Here is a 27693-nt window from a genome sequence, read left to right on the forward strand (position 1 = left end):
TCGTGGGCCAGAGTGTCCCAGCTGGCCTTCAGCCTCCCTGTTCTGGCAGGCCCCCTGCACCCACAAGCTTTAAGGGGAAGGGGAGCAGGCAGAGGGTGTTACCTGGCACCCCATTTTGGGGAGGTGGGAGTGATCACCAAGCACTGAACACGGCAGCGAGCAAAGCATCAGTGGCAGAAACGGTACAAACACAAGTGAACTGAACCCACACATCCTCGACCCAAGTGCAAACCTCCCACGAGCCAGATAACCAGAGAGAAAAGTCTCTCCGGAGGAAGGTCCCCTCTCCCACAAGGTCTCCCGGAGATGTTTCTTTGCTCTAATGCTGCCATCCAGTGGGAGAAACTCCCTGGCACGGAAAAGGCTGGAAACAAGGACCGTGGGGTCCCCAGCCCCAGGGGGGGGACACCCACCACCTCCATCAGCCTCGGGCTGCCCTGGGGACCTCCCTGCTAGGGGTGCTGCAGCCAAACCCAACCTTCCATCTCCAAGCCCTGACCTCAGCCTGGCTGCTATGGGCAAAATAAAAACCATTTGCACACCACATGCTCGAGCTGCTCCAGCACCCCAACACTCTCCCAAAACACAGCACCCAGCAAGGGGACAGGGAAGGGGTGAGGATGAACCAGGATGAGGCAAGGGGGAGCAAGCCAAGCCTTCCTCGAGTGGAGGAGGAGGCTGAGGAACTGCGGTGCAAGCAGGGTCCCAGCGGTGAGGACACCCCAGTCCCAGTGCGATGGGGTCCCACGGGATGTTCACAACGGTGTCCCCTGGCCATCGGATATTTGCAGTCCGAACACATCACGCCTGCAGAAAGCCAAAATTCCAGCATGTATTCATCAGCACTGGGGCTGGAAGGAGAAAGAAAAAAAAAAAAAAAAAAAAAAAAAAAAGGAAAAAAAATCAAACACAAAACTGCCCGGGTTTTGTTCAGGAAAGCCGAATGACTTTGGCAGTGGCAATGGAGCAGCGCAACGGCAAGTGTTGCATCCGCAGTGGCCAGCAGCCCCAAGGATCCCACAATGTGCCTGTTTGTTGTCCCGGTGGGTGGCTGGCTTCCCGCAGAAAGGAGCTTTCAGTGGGAATATTCAGAAGTTCAACCTCTTTCAGCAGCGCAAGGTTTGCTGGATTGTGCGATGGGCACAAAGGGACAGTGTTTCCTCGGGAGCGGGGAGGTTTTGTGGCTGGGAACACGGCTCTTTTCTTCCCCGCACAAAGGCCGTCTGAGCGGAGGCAAGGCGTTATCGAGGCGGGATCGTAGTCAGACTCTTGCCTTAAAGGGAGAAAGCAGAAAAGATTTGTGTATATGGGAAAAAATAAAAGAATTTGGGGATTTCTTTTGGCTGAAGGCAGCAGCTGTTTTCCCAAGGTGGCTCCAGTTTCCAGGAAAGCAGGGATTTTCCTCCAAAATCAAGGGGGAAAACCCCTAACTTTTTATTTTCCCTTTGTGCCAAGAGGAAACTTCTCCTGGGAACAAGCCCTGTGCACAAATAAACACACTGCCCTCTCCTCCGGGAAGCACAAGTGCTCTTCCACCCACTCCAGATCAGCCAGAAACCATCCCCCGGACCAGCAGTTCCCTGATAACCCCAGAGAGGCAGCAGCATCCCAGCCAGGTCAGAGGCATGTGCCCTGTGGGGAAGTGTTCCAAAAGCATCTGCCACCTCTCCAAGCCGGCAAAGGCCATTTCTCTCAGCTGCAAACTCACCCTCAAACGCCAGCCCACGCTCCAGGAAGGGGATGGGAGATGTTGCAAAATATGAAAGGAGGATATTTGGTGTAGGAAATCTGGTCTACATCTGCAAACAGCCACAGTCCAGTGTTAGGGCTGAGAACAGTGCACAGCTCATCACACCTTAAAAGCCCCGTAACCCATAGCTGTGCCCAAAGCCCCTTCTGTGTGTTTCATTAGTGCATAAGCACTGCATAAAAATGGCAGAGGAAATATTAGGGATGTGGACAGGCTAAGTAAGGGAAAAAGGGGATTTTTTTTTTTTTAAAGATATCACTGGTTTTAAAGAGACTTTCCTTGTTGGTGGGTCTGGAGTGGTAAAAGCACCCCGCAAAGGTGAGCAGCTCCGCAGGCGTTCCGGCTGCGTGCCCGGGATGGAGCAGCAGTATCACAGTGCTAACGAACTCCTCTCCCTTCCTGTAACGAAGACGGATGGCAACCGACCTCGAGCCCAAGAGTTGGCCGAGGCGCCTCTGAGTCACTCTGAGAGGGGGAATAAATCTCTGCCCGATGGAGAAACACCAGCCCAAGGGAAAGCACAGCCCGGCCGGCGTTCCCAAGCAGAGTCAAGACAAGCTTGCAGCCGATGGCCATGGAAATGAAAGCACGGTGGCATCGTCAGGGCGGCTCGGCTCACTCCCCATCATGGTGCACAGCGGGAGACCTCAAAACCTCTGTCCCCAAGAGGGGATGGTTAAGTGACATCCCTGGCCTACGGCAGCTGCACTGGGCACCATCCCTGGGACCAGGCAGGTTTCTGGGGAGAAAAGGGCTTGGAGGAGGCAGGGAGGCCAGAGCAGGGCTCAGGCAGGGATAGGGAAGCTGGAGATTTGGGGCAGGGCACTTTGTGCCCTGCGATGTAGGGCAAAGCCACCCTTGTCCCCGTGGTCCCTGTCCCGTTTCCCACCCTGTGCCCAGGGGTGCCCCGTGCCCCTGCCTCGGCTGTGCCCGGCTCCCCACCGGGATGCCCAGCCCCGTGTGCGGGGGTGCTCAGCTCCCCCCCACACCCGGTGCTCCTGGAACCCCCGTATCCAGGTCCCTCCCGGGAGCTCCGTGCTTGGTGCTCCTTGCTCCCCCGTGCCCAGTGCTCCCGCTGTCCTCACGCCCGGTTCCTTCTGCTCCCTCATGCCCAGCTCCTCCTGGTATCCTCGTACCCAGGGGTGCTCCTGTCTCCCCCATTCCCGGTGCCCCCGGGACCGCCGTGCCCGGGTGCTCGCGGTGCCCGGTGTTCCCGGCAATTCTGCAATCAGGTGCTCCCGTTCCCCCCCCTTTCCGGATGCTCCCGGGACCCCCATGCCCAGTTCTCCCGGCTCCCCGTGCCCGGCGCTCCCGGGGCTCCCCGTGCCCAGGTGCCCCCGCTCCCGGGGCGGGCTCCCCGTGCCCCGGCCGGTGCCAGGTGCGGCTCGGCCCCCCCCCCCCCCCGCTCCTCCTCTCCTCTCCTCTCCGCCCCGTCCCGTTCCTCCCCTCCCCCGGGAAAGCGAAAGCGCGGCGGAAGAAGCCGAATCTCCTCGCCGGGCCGCACCGCTCCGCACCGGGGCCGCTCCGGGGCCGCTCCGCGCCGGGGTCACCATGGCCTCCATCGGCAACTTCTTCCGACGGAGCCTGCGGCGCTCCCGCCGCAGAGGTGAGGGTCGGGAGCGGACGCCGGGAAGCACAGCCCCGCGTCGGGCTCCGGGAGGTGGCGGTGCTGGTGGCGGTGCGGATATCGGTGCGGGTATGGGTGCGGGTATCGGTGCCGGTGCCAGCCCCCCGGACCGCGGCTGCAGGAGCCGACGGCAGCCGGCGGAGCGGGGACTTTCCCGGGCAGCGCAGCGCGGCCACGCCGGGTGGAACCGCCGGTACGGGGACCGGCACCGGCACCGGCTCGAGGTGCCTCCCCAGCGGAGCCCAGCTCGGGCCGTCTGCCCCCGGGGCTTACCCCACCTCCCGGGGCTTGCTCCATCCTCCAGGGGCTTACCCCAGCCCCCGGCAGTGCACCCCATCTCCCAGGAGCACACCTCATCCCTGGGGGTTCAGCCCATCCCGGGAGCTGCACCCCACCCCCTGGGAGCCTTTCTAGTCCCAAATGAGTCTCCCCCATCCCCGGGTGGGGGTTCCCAATCCCCTGGGGGGTGCCCCATCCCAAGGGCAGCCCCCCAGGCTCCCTATGACCACATCCCCCAAAGCTTTCCCAGCTGTTTGCCCACCGAGCACAGTGTTGCAGGGCATGGAGCGTGGCATCGCGGACATCCGCGGGGGGCACGGTGCCCCCTGAGGCGGGTCAGTGTTGCGGAGCCTTTAGAGGATGGTACAGAAATCGGTCCTTTGGGAATTGTGAGCTTTTCCGAGATACAGGATAGATTGTCGGGGTTTTCTCGACGGCCATATCTCAAACCACAGCACAGCAGGTTGGAACAACCTATGGATTTGGGGGGGCTCACTGCAAGCCGCCCCCTCAGGTCTGTTTTGTGCTGGCTGGCTCTTGCTCAGGGTATGATATATATTTTCCCAAGCTCAGCAGAAAAGGTTTGATAAAGCAAAAGCCATTTCCTCTCTGCTGGGGCAGGTGGGTGGCTGCACGGCGTAGGAAGCAAAGCTCCCCTGCAAACCGTCACAGGGGCCAGGAAAGTTCGGTACGCTGCGGCCTGGGACTTTTCCGGGAGTAAAGAAACTGGTTGTGCTGCATGACGACGTGGGTCAGAGCACAGCCCTCGGCTGATAAGAAAACACAGCCTGGTCAGGGAAGCTGGTTGTGTAGCAAAATGTCTTTTTCTTTTCGTGCTGGTGGCCCCGGTGCCGTTTCCGCATGAGCCAGGATGCACTGCAGCAGCCTTTGCCCTCTCTGTGCCTGGGGAAGGGAGGGGTGAAAATCCACAACACCGGCAGCTGGTTGCCATCCAGGAGCTGTGTGAGCCCCCACAGCTGCCTGGCTCATTCCCTTCCTCGCAGGGGATGCTCCCACTGCTGGGGGGGCTGTGGGCTGGTCCCCAAGTCTTCCCGCTTGGGCTACAGGAGAGTTGTTGGCCAAAGCTCCTGTGACAGTGGCTTGTGTCCCCCGGGGCATGCAAGGGACTGCAAATCCTGCCAGTTTGGGGGAGTGCTGGGACCTCTGATGCCACATTAAACCCATCCAATACTGCTTGATGGTGCCTGGCCCCATCTTCCAGCCCAGAGATGGGGTATTACGGTCTTGGAGGGATTTAGACTCTGCCAGAGAGAGCTTTGCAACCGGATCCAGCACAGGGGAGCCCCGCCAGGTGATGCCACTCTTTCAGCAGGGCTTGCTGTGCCAGGGCGTGCTTTAGACAGGCGCATGGGTCCGTCTATGAGAGGCAAACCCACAGCCTGGCATGACCAGCCTGCCCGGAGCGGTGGGTTTTACTTGGCTGTTTGAAAACGCCATGGACATGATGTAAATCCAGCCCTTGCTTGAGAGCATGTCTTGTATTCTCTGAAATACAGGATGGGACTGGATAGGCAGGATTTAACCAGACTTTCACCTTACCCTGGCAATCTGCGATGGGAAAACAACTGACACCGGTGTCCAGTGAGGCTGGGGGATACCAGCAGCCCTGCCTGCTGCACAGCCCGATTCCCTGGGGTCCCCCCAGCAACAACCTGCCCCAGCCCCGTAGGTGAGATTGGACTGAAGCCATTGCTGGAGCATCCGAAGGAGGAGCAGGAGAAGCAAAGCACGTCTTGTCAACCTTTATTCCCTGACCCAGAGCACTTTGCTGGGCTGTCATCTGAGTGATCCCCATCGAGAACAAACCAGAGGTGTCTGCACCTGGGTCTTATCCTCGAGATGCTCCTGGGCTTCCCCCTGCAGTGAAGGGACCTCTTCTAGATGAATTTCACCTTGCCAAGAGGAAGGGCTTTGCATGTGGAGGTGGAGTGGCCTCAGGGTGCACATGGGGGGGGGGGTGGCTTCGTGCATCTCCCTGTCCCAATCTGGGAAAGATGTTTCTGGTCTCTGGGAAAGGACATCCCATGATGGGACTGCGAGTGTCACCTCTTCAGATGAGCTTTCTGCTCCTCTTGGCTTCCAATGACCTAGAGCAAAGGCTGGAAAGGTGTTTCCAAACTAAAGGAGGCGGCTACGGAGCCAGGGGGGGATACACGGGATGGGATATCCACCAGCACTGCTTTCAGAGGAGGATGTCATGCACAGGGGAGAAGGATGATGGAAGCAGCCACCCATGGTCATGCCTTACCCTGCTGAGCTGCGGGAGAACCAAAAGAGCCCAGGTTAAACTCTGGGATGCAGGGACAAATTGCAAGAGTCAGTTGTTTCATCAAGCCATGTGTTTATTTTCCTGGCTGTTATTCCTAGGAGCAGCTCAAGCATTTTTGTTACAGCTCCCCACTGTAATCAGAGCCGAGACCAAGCCCGGGCCAGTTTTGGTGCCAGGAACCTGGGATTTAGAGTTGCAAGTGGCTTCTGGGAGAGGGAAGAGCTGTGGCATGGCCTGGCTGCAGCCTCCTGATGGCATTTAACTCCTCTCCTTCCCATCCCTCAGATCTCACTGCCCTGCTACGATCATCCTAGGGCCCTTGGAGATGTCGGTTTGGGCACTTTTCACTCTTATTTCTAGTTTTTCAGGTTGTGGCAGCTGATGCTCCCCAGCTGTGCTCCCCAACCAGCCAAACAAGAAATGGGATGTAATCTCAGGGAATTGCTTTGCTTTGGGAGCTGTGGTTTAGGGAAAACCCTCGAGTATCTCATTTGCAAACAGCAGTTCCCAGGACTGAGGACATCTGGCTGGGAGAGGTTGGGATTCATCTTGGTGGGCCTTTGGAGGTGCTCAGACAAGATCTGTGCTGTTTGTTTGCTGTTTTTTCCCCTAAGGGAATAAAATTAACTGCTACAAAAGCATTCACACTCCTTTCTGCAGATGCTTTCTGCAGAGACTGTCTGCTCTCCGCCATCCCACATGCCAGCTTTGCTCTGGGTGGCCATCTGCCCTCGCTGGGATGGGGCAAAGGAGCGCTGGGGGTGTCTGATGGCATTTCAATTTTTCCAAAAGATTCATAAAAGCCATTTCTCTTTCCTTTCCATGTCCTGTGCCCACATGTCCCCAGCTGTTCACTGTCAGGGACCAAAACACGCTGTGCACCAGGTCCTGGTTCCCTCCAGCCACTTTGGCCAGTTCATGTGTAGCTCTGCATCTCCTCTCCAGCCATCAGGACACCTCCTGGCCTTTCATTTCACTCTGCTCTGGTTTTTGGGCTTTATTTTTGGCTACAGAAGGAAAAGAGGAGGCCTCTGCTGCAGAGAACAACCCCTCACGGGTGCCGCAGGGGAAACCAAGAGAGCGGATCTCCATCCTCTATTCTCCTGGACAGTTTTTCTTCGAGTACCTGGTGGTGGTGTCGCTGAAGAAGATGTCAGATGGAGGTTATGAACCCAAGATCACCTACCAGTTCCCAAAGGTATTTAGTCCCGTGTTTCCAGGAAGATGAGTTTTCTGAATTTAGATGAAAAGGGGATGTTGCTCCTTCCCCATCACTAGAGCCAGGGGAGGAGAACAGAAGAATACCCCCGTGCCCTGGAGCTGCAAACCCAAACCCCAGGAGAAAAATCCCAGGGGTGCTCCCTGGTCTTCCGTCCCAAAAGGGGAGACCAGGGCAGCAAAATCACACCTTGGGGAGGTGGCACAGGAGAAGACCCCATGTTTGCAGAGCGGTCCCTGGCTGCCTCTGCTTTGCCCCTCTATCCATGGAGTAAAAGAGTCAAAAATTGGATTTTTGGGAGATGCTTGTCCAGGGCTGTGCAGGCACCCTCTGCATCAATCTAAGCAGGGGGTTGCTTTCAGACACACCCCATCCCACCCCATCCCCTGGGGCTCTGGGCACCCTCCATCACCCTGACTCTTCGCATCACTTTGTTCCAGCGTGAGAACCTGCTGAAGGGCCAGAAGGAGGAGGAGGAACGTCTCTTGCAAGCCATCCCCCTCTTCTGCTTCCCCGATGGCAACAACTGGGCCCCTGTCACTGAGTTCACCAGGTAAGTGCCCCACCGTGGGGTCTTGTCCGTGGTTTCTCACCTTGTGCTGTCACACCCCTGAGGGCTGTGGGCTGGAAAAGCCATCTGTCCCCATGTGTTGTCTCTCCTTGCAGCGAAACCTTTTCTTTCGTCCTGACCAATGTGGATGGCAGCAGGAAGATCGGGTACTGCAGGCGGCTGCTGGTGAGCATCCCATCGCCCGTACACCCATCGCTGGGTTGGTGGTGGCTGTGCCACCCCATCCCCATGGTGGGACACAGTGCCTTCTGCCATCCCCAAAGTACAGCTCTCAGGGACGTGCCTTAGAAAGCCACTTGCCTTGATAAAGATGATGACAAGCAGCAAGGGGGTGCCCAAAGGGATATTTTTTTTTTTTTAGCTTTGTTTCTGCTGGGGCATCAGTTGGACGCTGGATGGAGGAAAGCAGCCTTTGCTGTAGCCCAGGGCTGGCCTGAAATGCAACCAGGAGATGGGACGGTTGGGAGGTGCTGTTCCCCATACTGGTGGTCGCTGCCTCCCCACCTATCTCCCACAGCTTCCCCGGCTCCTTTCTCTTGGCTGCAGCGGTCAGGACAGCTGCAAATCCCACTTGGGATCAAGATGGGGACACGCCTGTGCCCATCCAGGTGCCAAGGAGCCGGGTGCCCTCAGCCCTGTCCCCAAAAATTGCTTCTGAACAATGGCTGCTTTCTCAACTCATGGATTTGGCCAGTTCGGGGGCTGCGAGGTGCGATGGAGATCTTCCTTGGCTGCTGACTTACACACAGCCTGCTTAGATAGGGACATAAAGCCACAGGGCCATACGGCACGGCTTGGTGATGTGCTGGATCCCACCACCCTTCCATTCCCTGGCAAACCTGCCCACTGCTGCATCCAGGGCTGAGCTCTGGCTTTGAACTGGGTGTCGGGAGGGCTGAAAGCACAGAGAGCAAACAGACCCAGGATAGTCCAGTTGGAAGGGGAAAAAAACCACCTGGGCGCTCATCCTGCTGGTCCCTCGTTTAGCAGGAGGTAGGATTAGCCCCAGGGATGGTGGGGCAGGACGTCTCGGAGGACGCATGTCTGGAGGGGAGGAAAGTTTGGGAATATGCCAAAGGGCTTCGCACCAAAATTATTAACAGCTTTGGCATATGAAGTGCCTTCTCCTGGCACCCTCGGCTTTTACAGCATCAGCTGCACCCTTGGCCTGAGCCCCAGCTCTGAGAATCCCCCAGCGAGTGATTGGGTATCCTGGGGGGAGCGAGTGGGGTCAGGGGGGATCTCTGGGGAGAGCACGGAGGTGGTGAGATGCTCAAACCCTTTTCCCACCCTCTTCCAGCCATCTGGCCGCGGTGTCCGCCTCCCTGAGGTCTTCTGCATCATCAGCTGCCTGGGCTGCTTCGGGCTCTTCTCCAAGGTAGGGATGTGGCTCTGTCTGGCACGGTGGTGGCCCAGGCAGCAACTGCGTTGCCTTCCAGGGTTTCACACCTCACTTTTTTGTCTCCCAGATCCTGGATGAGGTGGAGAAGAGGCGCCAGATCTCTATGGCCGTGATTTACCCCTTCATGCAGGGCCTTCGGGAATCACCCTTCCCAGCTCCAGGGAAAACTGTCACCATTAAAAGCTTCATCCCAGAGTCGGGCACAGAGGTTGGTGGGGGTCTTGGGGGCTCAGTGGCACCTCCTGGACTGCTCCGACATGGGGAGCCTGGGATATCTCTGGAAGCATCCTCCACACCTGCAGCACACATGGGTGCTCGCTGGAGCAGTGGGTGGTGGGTTGGGCTGCCGGGGGCCTCGTGCCCTGGGAATACGGGTGTCACCTCCCTCCTCGTCTAGGAGGAGAGCAGCAAGCAGTGAGGATGAGGATGGAGCCCGTCTACAGGTGATGCTGCCCCATTCTTGCAAGCAGCATCTTTGCAGCTCCATCAGCCTCGAGCTGGAGCTGCCAGCACAAAACCTCCCCGGACGCCATTTAACACGTCGGTGCTTGCACAGCCTTTATGTCAGGACGGTGCATCACACCGGGGTTCATGGAGCGGGGCTGGCTGCACCCCGCTCATCAGCCAGCGTTCGTACCTCTGGGTGCAACACGTGGGGCTGTTGGGGTGCGCAGTGGTGCTGGGGCCATTGTGGGGTGTCACAGGCTGCAGCTTCCCCTCCGCACCGCAGCGCTCAGCTCTCAGCATCGACACCCGCCCTGGTTTAGCATCATGAGCAGGCAGCAGCATGGCGCAGGCGTGCAGCAAGCCCAGCCCTTACCTGTGGAAAGGAGATCTGATACGGGCACGGTGCCCACGGGGCTCATCTCACCCACACACGGCCCAGGCTCGCACAGGCAGAGCCTTTTCTTTTGCTTTTTTCTTTCTCTTGTGGCAAAGCTGGGGGTGGGAAAAGGGGGAGGATCTGCCTTGGCACCGGGCAAAATAACCTCAGTGCTGAGCATCCCAGGGATGTGTCCTGCCAGAGTGGGTCTGAGAGCAAGATCTCTCCTCTGTAGTGCAATTTAGCAGCTGGCTATCAAATTGCAAGAGATTTCTTCATCCAGGAAGGCTTGTGCAAGGGCTTTGCAGGTTGCTCAATGCTCTGGCTACGGGCCGTGGGCCAGGCTGCAGGGAGTGCTGCTGGGAGTGACGGGGAGGGAGGATATACGAGGACGTTCTTCGAAAGAGCTGCACTTTAGGGCTCCAGGCAGGGGCTGGAGCAAGTCAGAGAGATCAGTGAGAAAACAGGGAAGGGGGTGAAAAATAAATTCTGGGTGCTGCGCAGGCTGGGAGCTGGGGATTGTGCAGGATTTGTCCTGGAAAGGGGCTGCAGAGCCCAGCCAAGCCCTATGCTGCTGGCTGGGAAGATGCTGCTTTGCTGGAAAGGCAGCCTGGCACAGGGAGGAGGGGGATTTCCCCCCTGCAAAGCTGGGGAGACGGGCCAGGACTGTGTCATGAGCTGCACGGTCCTGTTAACCCTTCTGTGGTCACCGTCTCGGGGCTGTCCCCAGCAGGGCAGATGTATCGACCAGGTTTGGGAGCCTGTTGTCTGGGGCAAAGCCAGCAGAATAGACAGACCACCTGCAAATATCCATTAGATAATTCACTTTTGGGCCATCCTAGCTAGGAATAGACGAGCTGGTCCTCCCAGAGAGACTTTTGAGGAAGCTTTTGTGGTTTTTATAGCAAAGTCCTACCCTCTTCCCTCCTCCCTTTCCTGGAAGCTGCTGCTCTCAGACAAGCTGTCAGATACTGAGATGGGGGCAGTCCCTGCCTGTCTCCTACCAGGGACTTGTGAGCACTGGAGAAAAGAGGCATTTTGGTTAAAAATCCAGTGCCCCAATAAATAAACCCCACAGCGCACATCACCGATGGCTTCCCCTGCATCCTCAGCGCTGTACAGCTCAAATCCCCAGGCAGAACAAGATGAGGTTTGTCCCTTGCAGGAGGACATGATGCAGATCCTGCAAACTCTGGGTCATTAATTGCTCCCAAATCACCTTCTCGGGGGGTCAGGGTGGTGTGGGGGACTGTTGCACCTCCTAAGCCAGGGTTTGGTGGCTCTCCCTTGGCAGCTCATCGAGCTCACGCGGCCCGTGGATGCCCATCTGGAGCACGTGGAGTTTCAGGCTCTGCTCCAGCGGCTCAGCCCCCACCTCATCCTGCACATCTTTGCCTCTGCCGTGTTGGAGCGACGGCTCATTTTCCTGGCGGAGGAGCTGAGGTGAGTCCTCATCTGTTTATTTAAAAATAAAACCAAACCAAAACAAAAAGCCTTGAAGCAGCACAGGATGCAGCTGAGCTCAGGGTGGGGTGTTCCCTCTGAGCAGTGAAGTTCCCTTTCCTCATGCAATGCCACCGTGATGGCTCCTTGTCCTGCAGTGTCCTGTCACAGTGCATCCACGCAGTGGCTGCTCTCCTCTACCCCTTCACCTGGGCTCACACCTACATCCCCGTGGTCCCCGAGTGCCTGCTCGACACCGTCTGCTGCCCCACGCCCTTCATGGTCGGCATCCAGATGCGGCACCTGGAGCGGGTCCTGGACCAGCCGATGGAGGAGGTATTTCATCTGGGCAGGGAAAAGCATCTGGATGGAGGCATTGGTTAGTCCGTGACCCTAGGTTTGGGTTGGTTCTGGAGCTGAAGGCTCTGGTTGTACCCTTTTCCCATCCAGGGAGGCTGGAGATTGGGGCTTCTTCCCTGTCCCCTCCTGTTGGTACCTGGGGCAACACCTCCACGTCCCCCTGGGTGCTGCCGGCCACCCCAGGACACGCAGCCCTGACCCTGGGGGTGCAGGGACCTGCTGTTGGCTGGGCCAACCATTGGCATCATCCCAACCTTGCAGAAGCAGAGAAAAGCTGTGTGGGGACAAGCCACCAAGCCTGCATCAAACATGGTCCCTCTCCTGCCACCCTCATGGGCTACAGACACACTGGTCTGATCCCAGAATGGGTGGGAGGAACGTGGCTGCCTTGGTAGGGCTAAACTTGGTTGCCCTCTGCTCTCTTTCAGGCTCTGATAGTTGACCTCTGTGAAGGGAAGATCCTCCGAGCGGTAGGTCCCCCCGTGCAGGGGGTGGGGTTGGGTTCACCTGGCCTGGGTCACCCTGGGAAGGGCCCCTTTCCACCCCTCAGTCCCAGCTACCTGGCTGCTTTCACATTTCGGGGGCAGAGACATCTTGGTGTTGCCCATGCAGGGATAATGTCCCATGAAGGGAAGTCTCCATCAGCTGCACCTCTCCTGCCATGAGCCGGAGCGGCAGGGTCCATGTGTTGGGCATCCCACTCCCAGCATCACTGCAGCACCCCACAATGATAATTAATTAATGAGCTCTGCAGAAAGCGCCACTGATGGGCTGCACTAACTGCTGCCTGTGACCATCTGAGATGGGTTCCCACTGGTGCCATGTGTTTCACAGCCCCGTTGCCTTCCAGGTCGGCGATGAGGAGGAGATCTTGCCCATCAAGCTGCAGAATGAGATGCTGACGTCTCTGAACAGGCACAACAACAACAACAACATACAGAGTAAGGATGTCTTTTTATATACAGTAAAATGGATGCAAGCTGCCTTCCACAGATGGCCAGAGTCCTCAGTGAAATGGTTTTCCTAGAGACCTGGCCTGGGATGTTTCTGCCCCAATTTGCAATAAAATGCAGCCACAGGAGACAAATCCCTTGGCCTTTCCACTGTCCTGTGAAACATGAGAGCAGGAACAATTGATTCTGCTGAAAAAATCAGGTCTTGCCAAAATTTGGCCTGCAAAGATGCTGCCACCCTGAAAAGCAAACACAGCCAGTGCTCCCTCAGCAAAATTATCACAGAACGGTTTGGGTTGGAAGGGACCTCACAGCCCATCTAGTCCCAACCCCCCTGCCATGGGCAGGGACACCTTCCACTAGCCCAGGTTGCCCAAAGCCCCATCCAGCCTGGCCTTGAACACTGCCAGGGAGCCAGGGGCAGCCACAGCTTCTCTGGGCAACCTGTGCCAGGGCCTCACCACCCTCACAGGGAAGGATTTCTGCCTCAGATCCCATCTCTATCTGCCCTCCTGCAGCTTCAGGCCATTCCCCTTGGCCTGTCACTCCCTGCCCTTGTCACCAGCCCCTCTCCAGCTTTCCTGTAGCCCCTTTAGGTACTGGAAGGGGCTCTAAGGTCTCCCCGCAGCCTTGTCTTCTCCAGGCTGAACAATCCCAACTCTCTCAGCCTGTCTCCATAGCAGAGGTGCTCCAGCCCTCGGATCATCTCCGTGGCCTCCTCTGGACTCGCTCCAACAGCTCCATGTCCTTCTTCTCCTGGGGACTGCAGAGCTGGATGCAACACTGCAGGGGGGGTCTCACCAGAGCGGAGCAGAGGGGCAGAATCCCCTCCCTTGACCCAAGATCCTCCGATCTTGGTTTACTGGTACACGGAGGTTTTAAGTCTAATTTCTAAGGATGCAAACAGATGAACCAGCCACGTTAAAATAGGACCGTCCTTTCTGTGTCCAGAGGTCCCATCCCCACCTCTCGTGCTCCTTGTCCTCTTCCAGCATCTGAGCAGGTGAACACACTCGTTTCCGAAGCCTTTGTGCAATTCTTCGTCCGAATTGTTGGCCACTATGCCTCGCACATCAAGTGGAGTAAAAACGGCTCGGGCACGTTCCAGGAGCGAGCTTTCTACAAAGCCATCACCTCCAAGAACAACCGCAAGTTTGTGAAGAAGTTTGTGAAGACAAACATGTTTTCCCTATTTATTGAGGAAGCAGAAAAGAGCAGGATCCCACCGGAAGGTAAACGTCCCCATCTCTCCTTCCCTCTCCGGTCAGGTGAGCTCTGCAAAGCCCTGGGCTGTTCGGTTAAGGGAAAGAGATGCCCCGTGTCCAGAGAGGGATGCAGCTCGAGGCTGAGGATGCTCAGTGCAGTGAGTAGCACCCATTTGCTCTCAACGGCTGCATTTTTCTACTCCTGTCAAGCAAAAAAACAAAAAAAAATAAATCCCAGGGCTCATTTTAGATCTCATCGCTTAACTGGGGATGGGGCAGGCTTACTGAGAGCTCAGTGTTTAGGCAAACATACCAGTAGCAGCACAAATATTTGGCTTGGATGCAGGCAGCAGCTGGGAGCTGGCTCCTGGCTGCGCCGCCTGTGAGCCCTGACTCATCTCTGCCACCAGCTCTGGCGCAGACCCGTGGTGGCTGGGTTGGTCCTTTTCTCTTCTTGAGGATTTATGGGGCGCTGGGCAGAGCTCAGTCTCCTCCCAGCCTAGGACGAGGACAAACAGGGGAGATGGAGGTTGAAGAAGCCACCCAAAACACTTGCCAGTGGCCAGAGACATCCTGGCCTGGGACTTGCCACCCCCAAGGTCTTGCTGCACTTGGAGAGTGCAGGAGGGCGCAGGCATCGCGCTCTATCAGTGACTGCCGTGTCGGTGCAAAGCAAATGTCCCCTCAGATGGCACCATGTGGCAGTGAGTGGCAGATGGTGCCCATGGTGGGTCCCTCTCCAGCCCATCTCCAGCCTGCCCAGGGGACTCGGGGACCGGCACTACCTCGGTTGCTGCTTTCTCTGCCCTTTATAGGGCAGGCATGGACCTGGGTCTGCCTCGGGATGGGAGAGAGGGATGGCACAGTCCCAGCTTTCCCGTTACATTCCCGGTTTAGGTCAGCTTTTTGCGTATTTGCATTCCCAGGGTCTCACGCTTTCTCTCTTCTTTGCCGGTTGGAGAGAAAGCACAAAAACTGAACAGGAGAGAACATGTGGGTTAGAAACTTACCCTAACCCAGCATAATAAAGCCCATTTTGGGTGGGTCAGAGGGATGGGTGGAATTGCAACAACCCCAATTTCGCCTGGGTCCTCACCTGGGTGCAGCTGGTGGTGGTGCAGCCCTGTATCCTCCCCAGCCCAAACGCTTGCATTTCACTAACTGACCTTTTCTCATCCACAGCATATTTCCAGCAGAAAATAACAGAGTACCACGAACAGAAGAAGCACCGAAGGGACTCCTGAAGTCCAGCCTGAGAACACAGGAGCATGGCTGGGACCAAGCAGTTTCCTGGCAGCAGCACCACGCTGTGCAGACTCGATCCATGCCCTGTCCAAGGACAGAGCACGCTGGACTCTGCTGGATCGGTCCACTGGTTCCTACCCATCTGTGACTTATGAGATGCGTGGGCAGCACTGAACACCAGTTTCTCCCCTTTCTTTTTTCCTCAGGGCATCATTGCACTGGAAAACTCTTTTGCACAGAGCTAGAGCAGGCTGTGATTTCTTTTCCAATCTTGCTAGCAACAGGGACAAACTGTGACTCACAGTGCCCGACCCTGTGCAGAGTCTTTGGCCCTATCTGGACCTCACACAGGGAGGGAAGGAAGTCAGGGAGCTGGCTGCAGGACAACAGAGGTTGTAGAGTAATTGTTAGAGAAAAAAAAAAAATATGAGTAGGAAATAGCGCTATTTCTAATTAAAACAAACTTAGGTTTTGCAAATAAGTAACATCCTATCGATTAAGTTTCTGAGGTTTCTATTATTAACAACTGTTTCACTTTATTTTCTATCAAGATGTGTTCATTGTTAAGTACCGGCAGGAACAGTTGCGGTGGATTTCAGCGGTTTCCTCTATAGCAGCTATCTGCTTCATCAGTACCACTTTAGAGCCCAGTTTAGCTCTTTAAAGAAACAGAAATATTCTTTTCCAACAGGTTATTTATTTGTTCTGGAAGCAAACTGTGAAGGCCACAGGGCTGTGCTTTGTAGCGGAGGGAAACAGCCGATCAACAGCTTTGGATAGGGAGGAAGTATTTGTTAAACTCAGTAGTAAAGCATGTCGACATCCTCCTTGTTTCTGGTTTTGATGACAACTTCTTTTAAAACCTTGCAGTTCATTGAAGCACCGTTGCTTAAATGTGATGCCTGCAGGAGATTTAAAGCTAAATTACAGTTCTCCCCCTTTCCCAGCGCACTCATCCGGGGAATAGATATTGCAGCAGGGAAAGCTGGTGCTGGCTCCAGATCTGCCTGGTTCCTTCCCAGACAAACCAGGGCTACATACTTCTCCCAGCAAGGGCTGGGGTTGAAGGCAGAGCTTCATCCTTCTGGCTGGGACGTTCTAGCCAAGCTGCTGTATCACTCGGTACCCACTAGACACATGCAGATGTTATAAAAAATACGGTTTAACACAACTTTTGCAGTGGCATTGAATATCACAGTGAGAGACTTTACATGAACACTAAAAAATAAGCAGGCTGACTGCCAGACAGCTTTTGCTTTCAGAGCTGTTGAACATCTAACGAAAATGAGACGAGTTAGAAGGGTTGGTGCTACCTTGTGCAACTGCTGAACAAAGAATAGATTGAAATAGGATCTTAAGTTACTTAAAGCACTTTTCCTTTTAGTATTGTTATGGAAAAAGGGACCTAGATCCATTCCCAGTGACCAGCCCAGAAAAGCATCCTTTGGGAAGCACATCAGCTCTCAGCTCAGCTTCTCAGTTGGCTACAGGACAACAAAAGGGGACAGCAGGAACAGGAGCAACCAGGCACTTTTCTGGCACTACCTTCTCTCCCCACCATCCAGCAGCAGCTTCAGAGCTACAGGTGGTGGCTGGAAAGAAAGAAAAACAAGCCCAGGGGCGTAATCTGTCCCAGGACCCCCAAATCTCCCCCCCATTCCTCTTCTATCTTTTCCCTTTCGGTATGCTGTTCCTCTTCCCAACAGCTCTGTTCTTGTTTCTTAAGCCTGCATTACCAATGTCGTTCCTGATCAACAAGTTTTAAGGGTTTCTTGACTTGGGTTGGCCTGAACATTGAAAAGCAGCGTGATATTATCACGCTTGCTTACTCACCTGACCGGTGCAATCTGGCAAAAGCTTTAACGCCCTCCCTTTAATGCCCGGAGGGTGGGCACACTGCCTATTGCAAGAAGTATGTGCATCCCTATGATCAAGATCGGTGCAGAAAGAAGACGCTGTGCTGAAAGGGCAGATGCTGAATAAAACACCCAGTTTCTTTCTTTGAACTCAGTCTGCCTCTCTTAAACCACCTGCTTGTGGGTGGGGGCACTGTGTTTGCTGCTAGAGACACTGGGGTAAACTCAGCTGCTGTTTGCCAGGAGCACGGACACATCCAGCTGGGCTCAGGTCACACTGCAGCCTATCAGCAAAACTCCCAGCATATTTTTAAATCCTTCTTCCCGCTCAAGATTTGTCTAACACTTGATCTAAATCTACAACAGTAAATAAAACAGTGCCAAGAAATGTTTCCCTGAACTGGAAAGTGCTCATCTATTCTGCTAAATTGTTAACATAGTTCCCAGCACAGTATTAGCCAACTCACGCTTGTACAAACAACTCCCAGGCACGGTTTGGGAGTCAGCTCAGGAATGGCTCCTGATTTGCGTTTCAATTCCTGCTACGCAGCTTCCCTGCTTGGAAGATAAGTTTCATGTTATGGCATGTGTCACCCTCCGCCAGCTGGCCTCGGTGCCAGCAAATAGTCCTGGGCGTATTTAACCTCCCAGAGTCAACACAGTTGTTATTGTTCAGCACTTTTGGATTGCTCCAGTACAGTAATAGACACAGCTCCTACCTCTGATCACTTCCCACCTGGCTATAACCTCTGAAAATCGCTGCAGCCTTCACCTTCTACTCTCTGGAAATGACTGAACTTCTCTGCAACGCCATTCCAAACTCAAAGACGGGGCACAGCAGCACTAGATGTACCTGGTGTATGCGGGGTAGGAAGGAAAGAGCAGAAAAATACTAGTGTGAAACAAAACTGAGACTCAGATGAAACAGCACCAGGCCCCGAGATATCTTGACCTGTCTCTTTCTGTGTTAAACTCCTTACCAAGGCAAGGGAATTCCTTTACCAGTTCTTAGAAGAGGCAACACTCCAAGTAGAAATTTTCAGCTTGCCTTTACAGTTTTAGGGGAAAACTTGCTTATCAGAGAACAGTTTGTATTTGTTTTGAAGGAAGTACACTCGGGCACAGGTGTTCCAGGAAGCTCAACAGGCTGCTCTTGCAAAAGCTCTTCCTTCTAAGTGTCTTCTGAACGCAACAGAAAGTGAAAAAGCATGTCACAAGATCAGGCTGAGCCCACAAAACTTCTGTCGCCCTTCTCAACGCCTTGAGCAGCCCTAAGTAACCTATGATCAGCGACAGTCCATAATGTACAAGTGCCAGGGGTAAAGTTCATTTATTCCATTATTTATTACAGGCCTATGGTACCTGTATCCATAGCAACACTTTACATGGCTTGGACTACCAGCAGTAGCTATTCCCTGGTAACACTGAAACTTTAACAGGATAGAAAGGGGAATTTTTTTCGTGGCTGATCACAGAGGGCATTCAAACTTCCAAGCATGAAAAGCTGAGGAAAAGGTGCCCTATTGCATTTCCTGAACATCAACAGACTTTAGCTTAGACATGTTTTGTAAACAAAAGTTTGGTCCTAGACAACCCTTTAAAGACTTCAATTCTTCAGTCTCAAGCATCAGTGACAAATTATTTGGAGCAGCTTAATCATAAAGCCCTGAAGACTGACACCATGATTCTCCTTGTTTGCATGTCTAGAAAACCGCTTGCACACCAGGGAGGGACTTTCCAAGCGACCAAGTTTTGCACCCACTTCATCCTGATGAAAAGAAACACATGGTTTGTGAATGGGGAGACAGGCTCTCAGCACCTTAAAATCCTTCCAGTCTTTTGCCTTGCAGACTTTGTCTTGCTCACCTCTTGAAGGGCAGCAGCAGAGCCTGGACTATCTAGATCAAACCTTCACCCAGCTGAATATGGTTAAAACTAAACAAAGTAGTTACCTAAATTTCAGTTGTATCTAAAACTGCGATACTAGAGAGACAGCTGCCACCTTACACACTGGAGATGCTCCCAGTAGCAAGGCACTTGGACCGTAATCTATGCAGGACATGTAAAGAGCTATGCCCCAGGTATGTGGTCAGGGTGTAGGAACCAAACTCTCCCCCAGGCTTCAGCCTGGCAGGGACCCTGTGCGGACCCCCAAAGAGCCCTCAGCTGTGCTTGCTGTAAAATAGCCACTCACAAGCATGCACATGCCTGGGAGTTCAAGGGCCAAGCAGGAAAGCCTACATTAGTTCCCTCCTCGTCCTGAGGATGTTCCTCCTTTCCCCAGTGCCCCAAACCCGAGGCATGACCTCCAACTCACTTGCTGAAACAGCATCACGCCACGTGAAGGAACCAAGGCTCTTCTTGGTTGACAAGACAGAGCATGTCCACGTGCTGAACACTCAGCTGAAGAAGTCGGCATCTCAGTTCCACTTCCTGCAGCATCTCAAACAGGGGCCAGCCCATTCTTTCCTTGCAAACACTTCAACAACCAAACTGGAGCCATGCTCCTCCTGTGCTCTCTCTAGCTCAAGCAGTCTCATGTCTCTGCACGGACACAACTCGGGGAGACTGCTCCCTCTGTCCAGGATAGCTCCCAGTGAGATGGAAGCAGATTAAAGCTCTCCAGTCACTGAAGGAACCAAGTTTTCTCTCCACTTCCTGAGCACATTTTCTAATCACAAGGGTATCACAGGAAATATATGTCATCACTTCCTGTAGCCAAGTGGTTTGATTTATTGGTGGTGGTGTTTTCAAGTGAGCTGTGCTTAATTCCTTCAAAGAAGAGACACATGCAGTTGTCTTCAGGTACTGCTGTGGCTGAGTAGACAGAGGCATTTTCCAGACATCTTCAGCAAGATGCTTCATGGCCAGAGGGTTAGAATTGCAACCACCACGTTCCTAGAATTCCCCACCAACCGTCTCCCAAGCAGCTTCCTGATAGCCATGGCAGATCCTGCTCTGGAAACCCTCCCTTCGCTCCATACAGCAAGCCGAGGCACTCCATTCAGGGTCATTACATCTAACTTAGCCTCCCTGATGCAGTTCATCACATTAAAAAAGGTATTAGAACAACAGCAACAAAAAACCCCACCCACCCCAATCTTACTGCACTATGTAGCAGAAAAAGCTCAGAGAACACAAAGCATTAGAAATCTGCTTTCTCAGTAACAAGCAGCATTGTGCTTTATAAGTCTACGTAGGACAGAGCAACACACACATCTGAAGACAACTGTTGCTCTCAGAATTTTTCTTTATTAAGAGCAGAAAGGAAATTTTGCTTAAGTTTTATACATAAAAAAGTAAACAGTAAAATTTTCTTTTTATAGTCTTTCCACTGAAGAAAATTGAGAAATAAGTTGTCTTTTTAGATAATGTTTATTTAAAAAAATAAAATTGACAAAGATACCACACTATTTTGCATGCTGGTCATCCCTTCTGCTTGCAGAACCCTGTTCAATGCATTATTCTTTAGCAAGAAACTGCTTTATCAGCAATGCATAAGCAAAAGAACCACACCAGTCTAGACTCAAACCTTGACAGCTGCTTCAGCTACACAAGCTAGTGCGATATCTCTGTTTTTACCAGCTCAGGTCTTTAGTAAATAAATTTCAAGTGGACACTAAACAAGTATTTCACTAAGAGATGATGAAATATTAAAATTAAAAGCAAGTCGTATTGCAGCTGTAATTATACTACATTAGAAACTTCAGTTGTTGGGGATCCATTCACCATATATAGATTATTTTGTAATCAAGGTAATTACAAAGACAGAGCGTTACTCCCTGCATGCTTTCCCGGGCTTTGAACCAACAGAGTTGACTACATGTAGAGTTGACTAGGGTGTACTTGGAATTCACTCTCTCAGGCAGGAGACTAGTTAAGGAGTGTTACTGATAACAGAATAAAAGTTATAGAACATTTATTATTATAAATTACTTTGTTCTTATCTGCTTTTTGCCTTAGTCTCCTAAGTATCTCCACATCCATTCATGTAGAAAACCAACTCTTTCTTACTTCTCCTTATGGCAACTCCCTGTTTACTAATGGTGGTTAGAATGCGCGGAGGAGGACTTGATTCGGAATACATAGATGTGCAGGTGGGCAGCAATCTGATTGCACACACTGACACAGTATCGCAGCAAATCAAAGAGAGAAAAGATCTGCCAAGAGAAAAAAATCACAGACATTTAGATTTCTGTTTTCATGGAGTATAACACAAAAGTCTAACACCACCTGCATAATGCAGAATAAAAGCACTGGGGTCTTTTTAAGAACTAGATCTCCAACTGTGTAGAAAAAAAAAAATCACTCAGTGAATAAAGACAGGTTCTAGACATGCTGGACTTTCTTCCAGCTTTGTAAGAATACAGGATACTCTCAATTCTAGAGTCAGAGAGGGGAACACAGATACAGTAGCTATACAGATACTGTCAAATACCCCATTAACTCTGAGTGACAATAGCCAGACAGAAAATATCAATTTTATTAAAAGGTTAACAGTGCGTTTTGGTAGATAACCCTTGAGTGCTCAATAAGTACATACAAGTTTAACTTCAGATATTTTTTCCTAATGGGTGCTGCTAGTATTGACAGGCATACATGCTTTCAATAAATTAAGGCATAGCCATACTACACTTGCACTGCACATAATGTATTCCCTTGCTAACAAGACAGCAACACAAATCTTCAAAATGTTCTGTTCTAAGCTTTGACTTTTTGCTACGTTGCTTTAAAACAGTGTAAGCTATGCACCAAGCAAACCATGATTACCTCTGTTTGCATGAGCTCTATTTAAAAATCAACTCAGCAATGTAGGTTCCCAGTCCCATCAATCTCTAGGTGAGTCAGTCAAGCTCAACCCACACAAACAGTATTTGTGAAAGAGTGCGCAAAGGCTTGCGTGCTCATTACCAACAAGGAAAGTGAGCCCATACTTACCAGGGCAATCCAGAGTACAATATACTCATCAATAAAGCTGTTAAAATACTGGTCCAGAAACAATAGTGCTGGGCCTATGAATGCTGTGTCGTGCAGGTGCATTTCACTTTTGGTCATGTGTGCAACCTACGTTTAAAAAAAAGGAAGTTTAAGAAATAAGCATATGCCAGTCAAGGTAGAGTGATTTCAGAATAAACAAAACCAAAAAAGTTACAGTTCAAGCCACATTACTGTAAGATATATCAAGCACTTAAGTAGCAGCAGCAATACTGTTTCAACCATGAAAGTCTACAGCTATGAGACAAGGTTTGCAGAGAAGTACCTTTTACTAGAACAAAGAAAGTAGCTGTAGGAAAAAAAAAAACAAACCCTAACACATTTTCCAGCCCACAAACTCTCTCTCCTGCCAGAAACAAAACAGTAAAGCGGAAGTACGCTGGTAAATTTTAAGCCTGGAAACAAAAATTCACTGCTGCTAGATCTTAAAAAAGAAAAAGTCAGAGACACTTGGTGTTCCCCTCATTCCACCTATTAGTTCCCATCCCATAAGGGCCACCTCCTCTCCCTGGTTACAATTCAAAGATTATGCCTTTTCTTGCCCAAGAGTGGCCTTCCCACCCTCCCTCACACACACCGAGGCTGTCCTACAACACATCCTCACTTTCGCCAGCACAACTGTTGATGTGACTACGTAGTAAACTGGTCTTGGGAAGAAAAACTTTTTGTGTGTTATGTCCAACACTGATCCAGTTCACGTGGCAATGCAAGATATGTCCACAGAACTGAGATGCTGTGGGGCAACAGTTGTTTTGCCCCTCAGTCACTCTGTTCAACAGGGGCTCCTCTCCTGATAGCATTGCCATCTGTTCCCTGGTACAAACCTGTTAATAATTTTAATTACTATTTCTCTCCAATCATTGAATTTAAACCCTGAGCATCTGGTTCCAAACCTTAACAGCTGTCACCTTCTCTCCCTCTCCCAAACCTTCCTCCCCTCTGCGCCAGCCACCTCTGTTCCAGCCCAGCTCACGACACACATGTGCAAATACACTGCAAAAGTGTGAATAAACAGCTGGGAAAGAGGGAGAAACAGAACTCTGGCAACTGTAAGCTGTTCTGGCACTGACAGCATAACCATGGCATTAGCTTAAGGTTTACCACTCCCCTTTCAAAGAGGGGAAAGGCTCTGCTGCACCCCAAGCTACTGAAAATAAGTAAAGCACAAGTATCACTTCAGTACACAAACAGATGCAAGTTAGTCAATGGAATAACCAGAGAACTTTAAAGTCTACAAAAAGTTTTACTGCAATAACAAGAAACTCCAAGGTTCTGGTCCACTTACCACTAGTTTATTTGTTATCTTGGCAGATACAAAACCAAAAGTAAGTATATATAAGCAGGGATGCCTCTCAAAGAGCTGCACAGCAGATTTCTTGTAGATCATTGCAGCTAACACGATCACTGACCCAATATGAAGAAAAGGTGAAAGGACGCTCGTTCCCTAGAGCAAGATTAAAGTTAAAACACTAGGTTAACAAAACATGCACATTGCAAAGAAACCTCAATAAGCCAAACATGTTTTATGCAACGAGTGGTTTCTAACTAAAAATCACATTAAAAACATGCCGTTCTGAACACTGGTACTAACAGGAACAAAGTGTGGTGAAACCTGAGCAAGCATCAGCTGAGAATGTGGTTGAACCTTCCTCGTGCTGGGGGAGAAAATCAGGTTTTAGGCAGCAAGGAGTGCACAGTTCTGATACCTGGCACACAGGCAGTGGCTAACACTGTTAGCAAATGACAGAAGACGTATTTTATCACTTTTTCTGTGCCCGCTAGAAAGCGCAAAAACAGCCTTCCAGGCAGCAAATACTTACTAGGCCAGTACAGAATTGCTTTTTTGGAAAATTCCTTGGGGTCCAGAATCAATTGTTATCTTCACTGAAACAGAAAGTATTTGTGCAGATACTTCCACCTGCACTTTTTCACCAGTAGTATGAGTAACACAGATCCCTCAGAAGGATCAAAGCCATAACCATTTTCTTGACAAATTTCCTTCTGAATGGATTTTTGCACTGGAGTTTTCAATGAACTGTTTGGCAGGGGTGGGGGGAAGTGTATTTGTATAACCTGTTTTATATGATTAATTCAAAAGCAAATATCAAAGTACCAGGAATATTTTTAATCACTCAATTTTAAAAAACTCTTGACTCCTAAAGCTACTATTCTCACGCAGACAATATTAACTTGTTTTTTCCAAGTCAGCAAGGAACTGAAAGGAAAATATTTTACATGCAGGAGGTGTTATGTTAAATAAAAACTACAGGCATGGCTGGAAAGCCACAGAGTGCTGAAGAGTAACTAGTACTTACTGCTATAGTGGATCCATTTTTGCCAACTCCGCCTGTGAAGATCACACCAAAGTAGTTTGTACAGGAGAAGATGGTTCCTGCGACAGTACAGAGAGCTGGGAATATTTTCACCTGAATATTCAGTATTGGAATCTTAACGGAAGAGAGACAAGAAGTTAAAATATGCACAAGCAAACTAAAATTGGGCTTAATACTTCTGGTGCACTCAAACACTCCACTTTCCAACACCACGTTTGCTTTTCTTTCTCTGCTATACAGAGATTTGAATCTTTAGAAGGCACAAAGAAATATGTATTTTTCCAATAATCCTTCCATCAAGCTTCCCGTATCTTCAGTTACCTGAAAAGAGCCATCAAAAGCAGAGAAGTGGACAGAAACCAAGAACTTGCTAGCTAAATCACCCAGCTATCACGTGGAAGAGAAATGCGTCAGTCATCTTGTCTGAAGCTGGTTGTAAAACTAAACTGCAACCCAAGATCAAACTGGGCAAAGCAAGAGCCATTGGAGTGGATTACAGAAAGGCTCTTAAACTGGATACCACCTTATGGGCAAGATAAGGGAAGCAAACAGATCAGACACGTCATCTCAGAGTCAGTGAGCCTGAGAGCAAGCGTTAAGGTTCCTAAAGAAGTGAAAAATGAGCACTGGCAGCTTTGAAAGAAAGTCAGTGGTTTCTTCAGTTTTTAACAGCAGTGTTTCAAGCAGAACAGGAGAAACTGGAAGTGAAGAAAGAGTTCAAAATAAACCACAGCAAATATGTTATGGAAGCAAGTGTTTAGAGAGAACTACCTAAAGCTTCCCAACTTTATCTATACAACTACAAAAAATCTTCACTTCACTAATTCAGGAACTGCAGTCACAGCACTCAGCTGCATAAAAACACTTGGCTCCGCAACAGCCAGGAGTCCAGCTACACAGAGGAGCCCAAATGAGGTCAAGCTGTTTCTATTTTTCTTCAATTACACTCTCAGTGTAGCTTTCGCCAGGTAAAGAACATTAGTTTTCTATCGCATTCAATAACTTAACCTCTCAGTCTTTTCAGGGCACAATTCAGAGGCAGAGGTGGCTTTAAGTCTTCACGCCTCACCCTAAGGCAGCCTACAGATGAGCACCCAGACCACCTCTTCAAATCACTGCCCTGCAGGCTTCTGGCCAGCTGGTATAGTTTCATGATACTCGAACATATTTCTCCCTTGCTTAGGCTGCACCAATAAGTCAAAAAACATTTTCTGGAAGACAGTAAAGAAAGAATAACAACAAGCAAACAAGAGGCAGACATCGCCATAGACTGGAGAGCTAACTGTATTCATTCATTAACATTACGAGGCACAGGACTTCTCAAGGTCTCTCCTCAGCCTTATGATGGAAGGTGCCTGTACTGCCCTCTGCTTCAGTAACAATACTTTGGTATTTAAAGAACAGGGTGAATTTGCTCTTCTACAGGAAGAGGAAGACGATGGCAAGCTTCACATAGGAATCAAAAGACATTATGTTTGACATTTCCCAAAGACAAGGGGAGTTTGCTTGAAAAAACACCCCATGAACTCCCAACTACTACTACTACTAACACATCTGAGAATGACGCTCAGGAAAGGCAGAAGGATGAGACCACACTGTTATAGCATCCAGTTTGGCTAGTTATGCTTCATTGACACTCTTCATTTTGCTTATACAGCGATAGGTATTAGACTGCACTTATCTGGCAGAACTAAACTAATGGGAAACAAAGCTCCATACAGAAATTTGGCAGAGGATAGTCAAAGGAGAGGTATAAAAAGGCAGCACCTGCTAAATTGCTTTGCATACAAAATGGAAGCAGCAAGGCCAAAGCGGGAAGCAGCAAAGGCAAGCAAATAGCATGGAGAGAAAAAAGAAAAAAAAGTATCCAAGTAAAGGGAGAAAGGGAGTAGTTGTACCCAGAAATCTTCATACAAAATGGCATTGCATTCCCTGACTTTTTAAATAAGAGGACGCTACAGGGCACGGCACAAGACTTCCTTGTCTGGTATCCCATATGTTACTACAGGCCATGCAATTATTCTAACCTTGCTGGTAATTGCCTGGTTTCACCAGAAGTCAGATGCATGCAGAACTTCACAAGACTACATCAATAAAGCAGAAAAATATCACAAGACAAATCTTTTGCAGGCAAATTACGTTCTCTGTTAAACCCTTTGAAGTTGATTACAAGAGAAAGGCTACACTGCACAGAAAGCTTCTGAATACAAGTACATCCTGGTAAAGGGAGCATTCCAAATTTTGTTGAGAAAAAAAACCTATGCATGTTAATAAAAACAAGCGGCAGCGGGCAAAGAATGGATTAACAAGTGCTTGCCAGAGCCTGGATTAAAGTCCAGAATCATTTGCCAGAAAATTGATGTCAGGCCTCCAGACTAGAAGCCAGAGTTTCATGTAGCATGAATTGGGATTTTAAAAAAATATAATGAAGAAACAGAGAGGATGAGAGCACAGCTAAGGGCTCATGGAAGCAGCAGCAAGGAGCACATAAGAGACTCCCTCCAGAAACTCTTCTTGGCTCACTCCTAGTCACAAATACCACAACCAGAACTCGTAGTATCTGTTCCCAGTTGTAGTTTAGAGCTGTACATATGTGTGCTTCAGTCACATCTGCAAGAGGAACAACAACTCATACCAGGCCAAAACCAAGTTTGCTTTATATTAATGAAGTGTTTTTGCTTTTAAAGATGATGTTGTGGAATAAAACTCTAGCAATTGCAGCACTTTTCTCACTTTAAACAGAAAAAACCCTCTATATAATCAATGCATCAAACAAGTTGCACCTAAGCTTGCTCACTTTACTCACATTTTCCAAATGAGGATCTCAGCTGCAGTTATACTCACCATCCACCAGAAATTACCGAGCTCCCGGAGCCTTGCAGAACAGCATTTTAACACGCTTTAAAGAGAATCTACACTGACAGAAAGAAGGAAGCCAGTACAGGTACACACCGTTTCACAGAAAAAAAAAAAGAAAGCTAATGAAAGCATTGACAAAATACACAATTCTGCATTTACTCTATTCAGATTGTTTTGCTTTCCACATGTTAGCATAAGAAAGTGGAATGTTTGAGTATACAACCACATTTTATTATTTCCACACACACACCCCCCCCCCCCGGTAGAAACGAACCGAAAATACCAAACCACCAATTCTGCTGTCACAAAAATATTAAAGGATTTGGGGGGGAGGGGTAAGGAGAGGTTGTGTGATATATTTTGCTCTGCAAGTAGTAAATAACATTTCTCTCTAAATAAACACAAAATCCCACAAGTTGAATAAAAAAGCAAAAATTCCTAATTGTGATGGGAAACCTGATCAAGTTTGTTCTCTGGAGAAAT

The 27693-nt window shown here is 50.6% G+C and overlaps 2 protein-coding genes across 3 annotated transcripts in view; one reads left to right on the forward strand and one right to left on the reverse strand.

The window, feature by feature from the left end:
- The first annotated feature begins 3201 nt into the window (after positions 1–3201).
- Positions 3202–16775, forward strand: DENND2D (DENN domain containing 2D). Its single transcript, XM_075775981.1, has 12 exons — positions 3202–3356; positions 6960–7144; positions 7606–7718; positions 7832–7901; positions 9037–9114; positions 9206–9346; positions 11256–11404; positions 11563–11740; positions 12193–12234; positions 12615–12705; positions 13710–13949; positions 15105–16775. The coding sequence occupies exons 1-12, from the start codon at positions 3302–3304 to the stop codon at positions 15164–15166; spliced, it is 1404 nt and encodes a 467-aa protein (XP_075632096.1). The 5' UTR covers positions 3202–3301; the 3' UTR covers positions 15167–16775.
- A 3478-nt stretch (positions 16776–20253) lies between these two features.
- CEPT1 (choline/ethanolamine phosphotransferase 1) overlaps positions 20254–27693 on the reverse strand; it is a 30506-nt gene continuing 23066 nt past the window's right edge. For both annotated transcript variants that reach the window (XM_075775979.1, XM_075775980.1), the window contains exons 6-9: positions 24334–24465; positions 23304–23462; positions 21962–22087; positions 20254–21183 (exon numbers count right to left, since the gene is read on the reverse strand). In XM_075775979.1, the coding sequence (XP_075632094.1) occupies positions 21064–21183; positions 21962–22087; positions 23304–23462; positions 24334–24465 (537 nt within the window). In that variant the 3' untranslated portion in view covers positions 20254–21063. The remainder of the gene's footprint in view (positions 21184–21961; positions 22088–23303; positions 23463–24333; positions 24466–27693) is intronic.

Source organism: Balearica regulorum, chromosome 25, assembly GCF_011004875.1.
Source record: "Balearica regulorum gibbericeps isolate bBalReg1 chromosome 25, bBalReg1.pri, whole genome shotgun sequence".
Lineage (NCBI taxonomy): Eukaryota > Metazoa > Chordata > Aves > Gruiformes > Gruidae > Balearica > Balearica regulorum.

Bases quoted from the DNA above. Each gene is read 5' to 3' on its own strand.
- DENND2D (XM_075775981.1), top strand. From the start codon at position 3,302: ATGGCCTCCATCGGCAACTTCTTCCGACGGAGCCTGCGGCGCTCCCGC. The intron at 3,357-6,959 runs GTGAGGGTCGGG...TTTTGGCTACAG, and splicing joins GCGGCGCTCCCGCCGCAGAG to AAGGAAAAGAGGAGGCCTCT. The intron at 7,719-7,831 runs GTAAGTGCCCCA...CTCTCCTTGCAG, and splicing joins CCTGTCACTGAGTTCACCAG to CGAAACCTTTTCTTTCGTCC.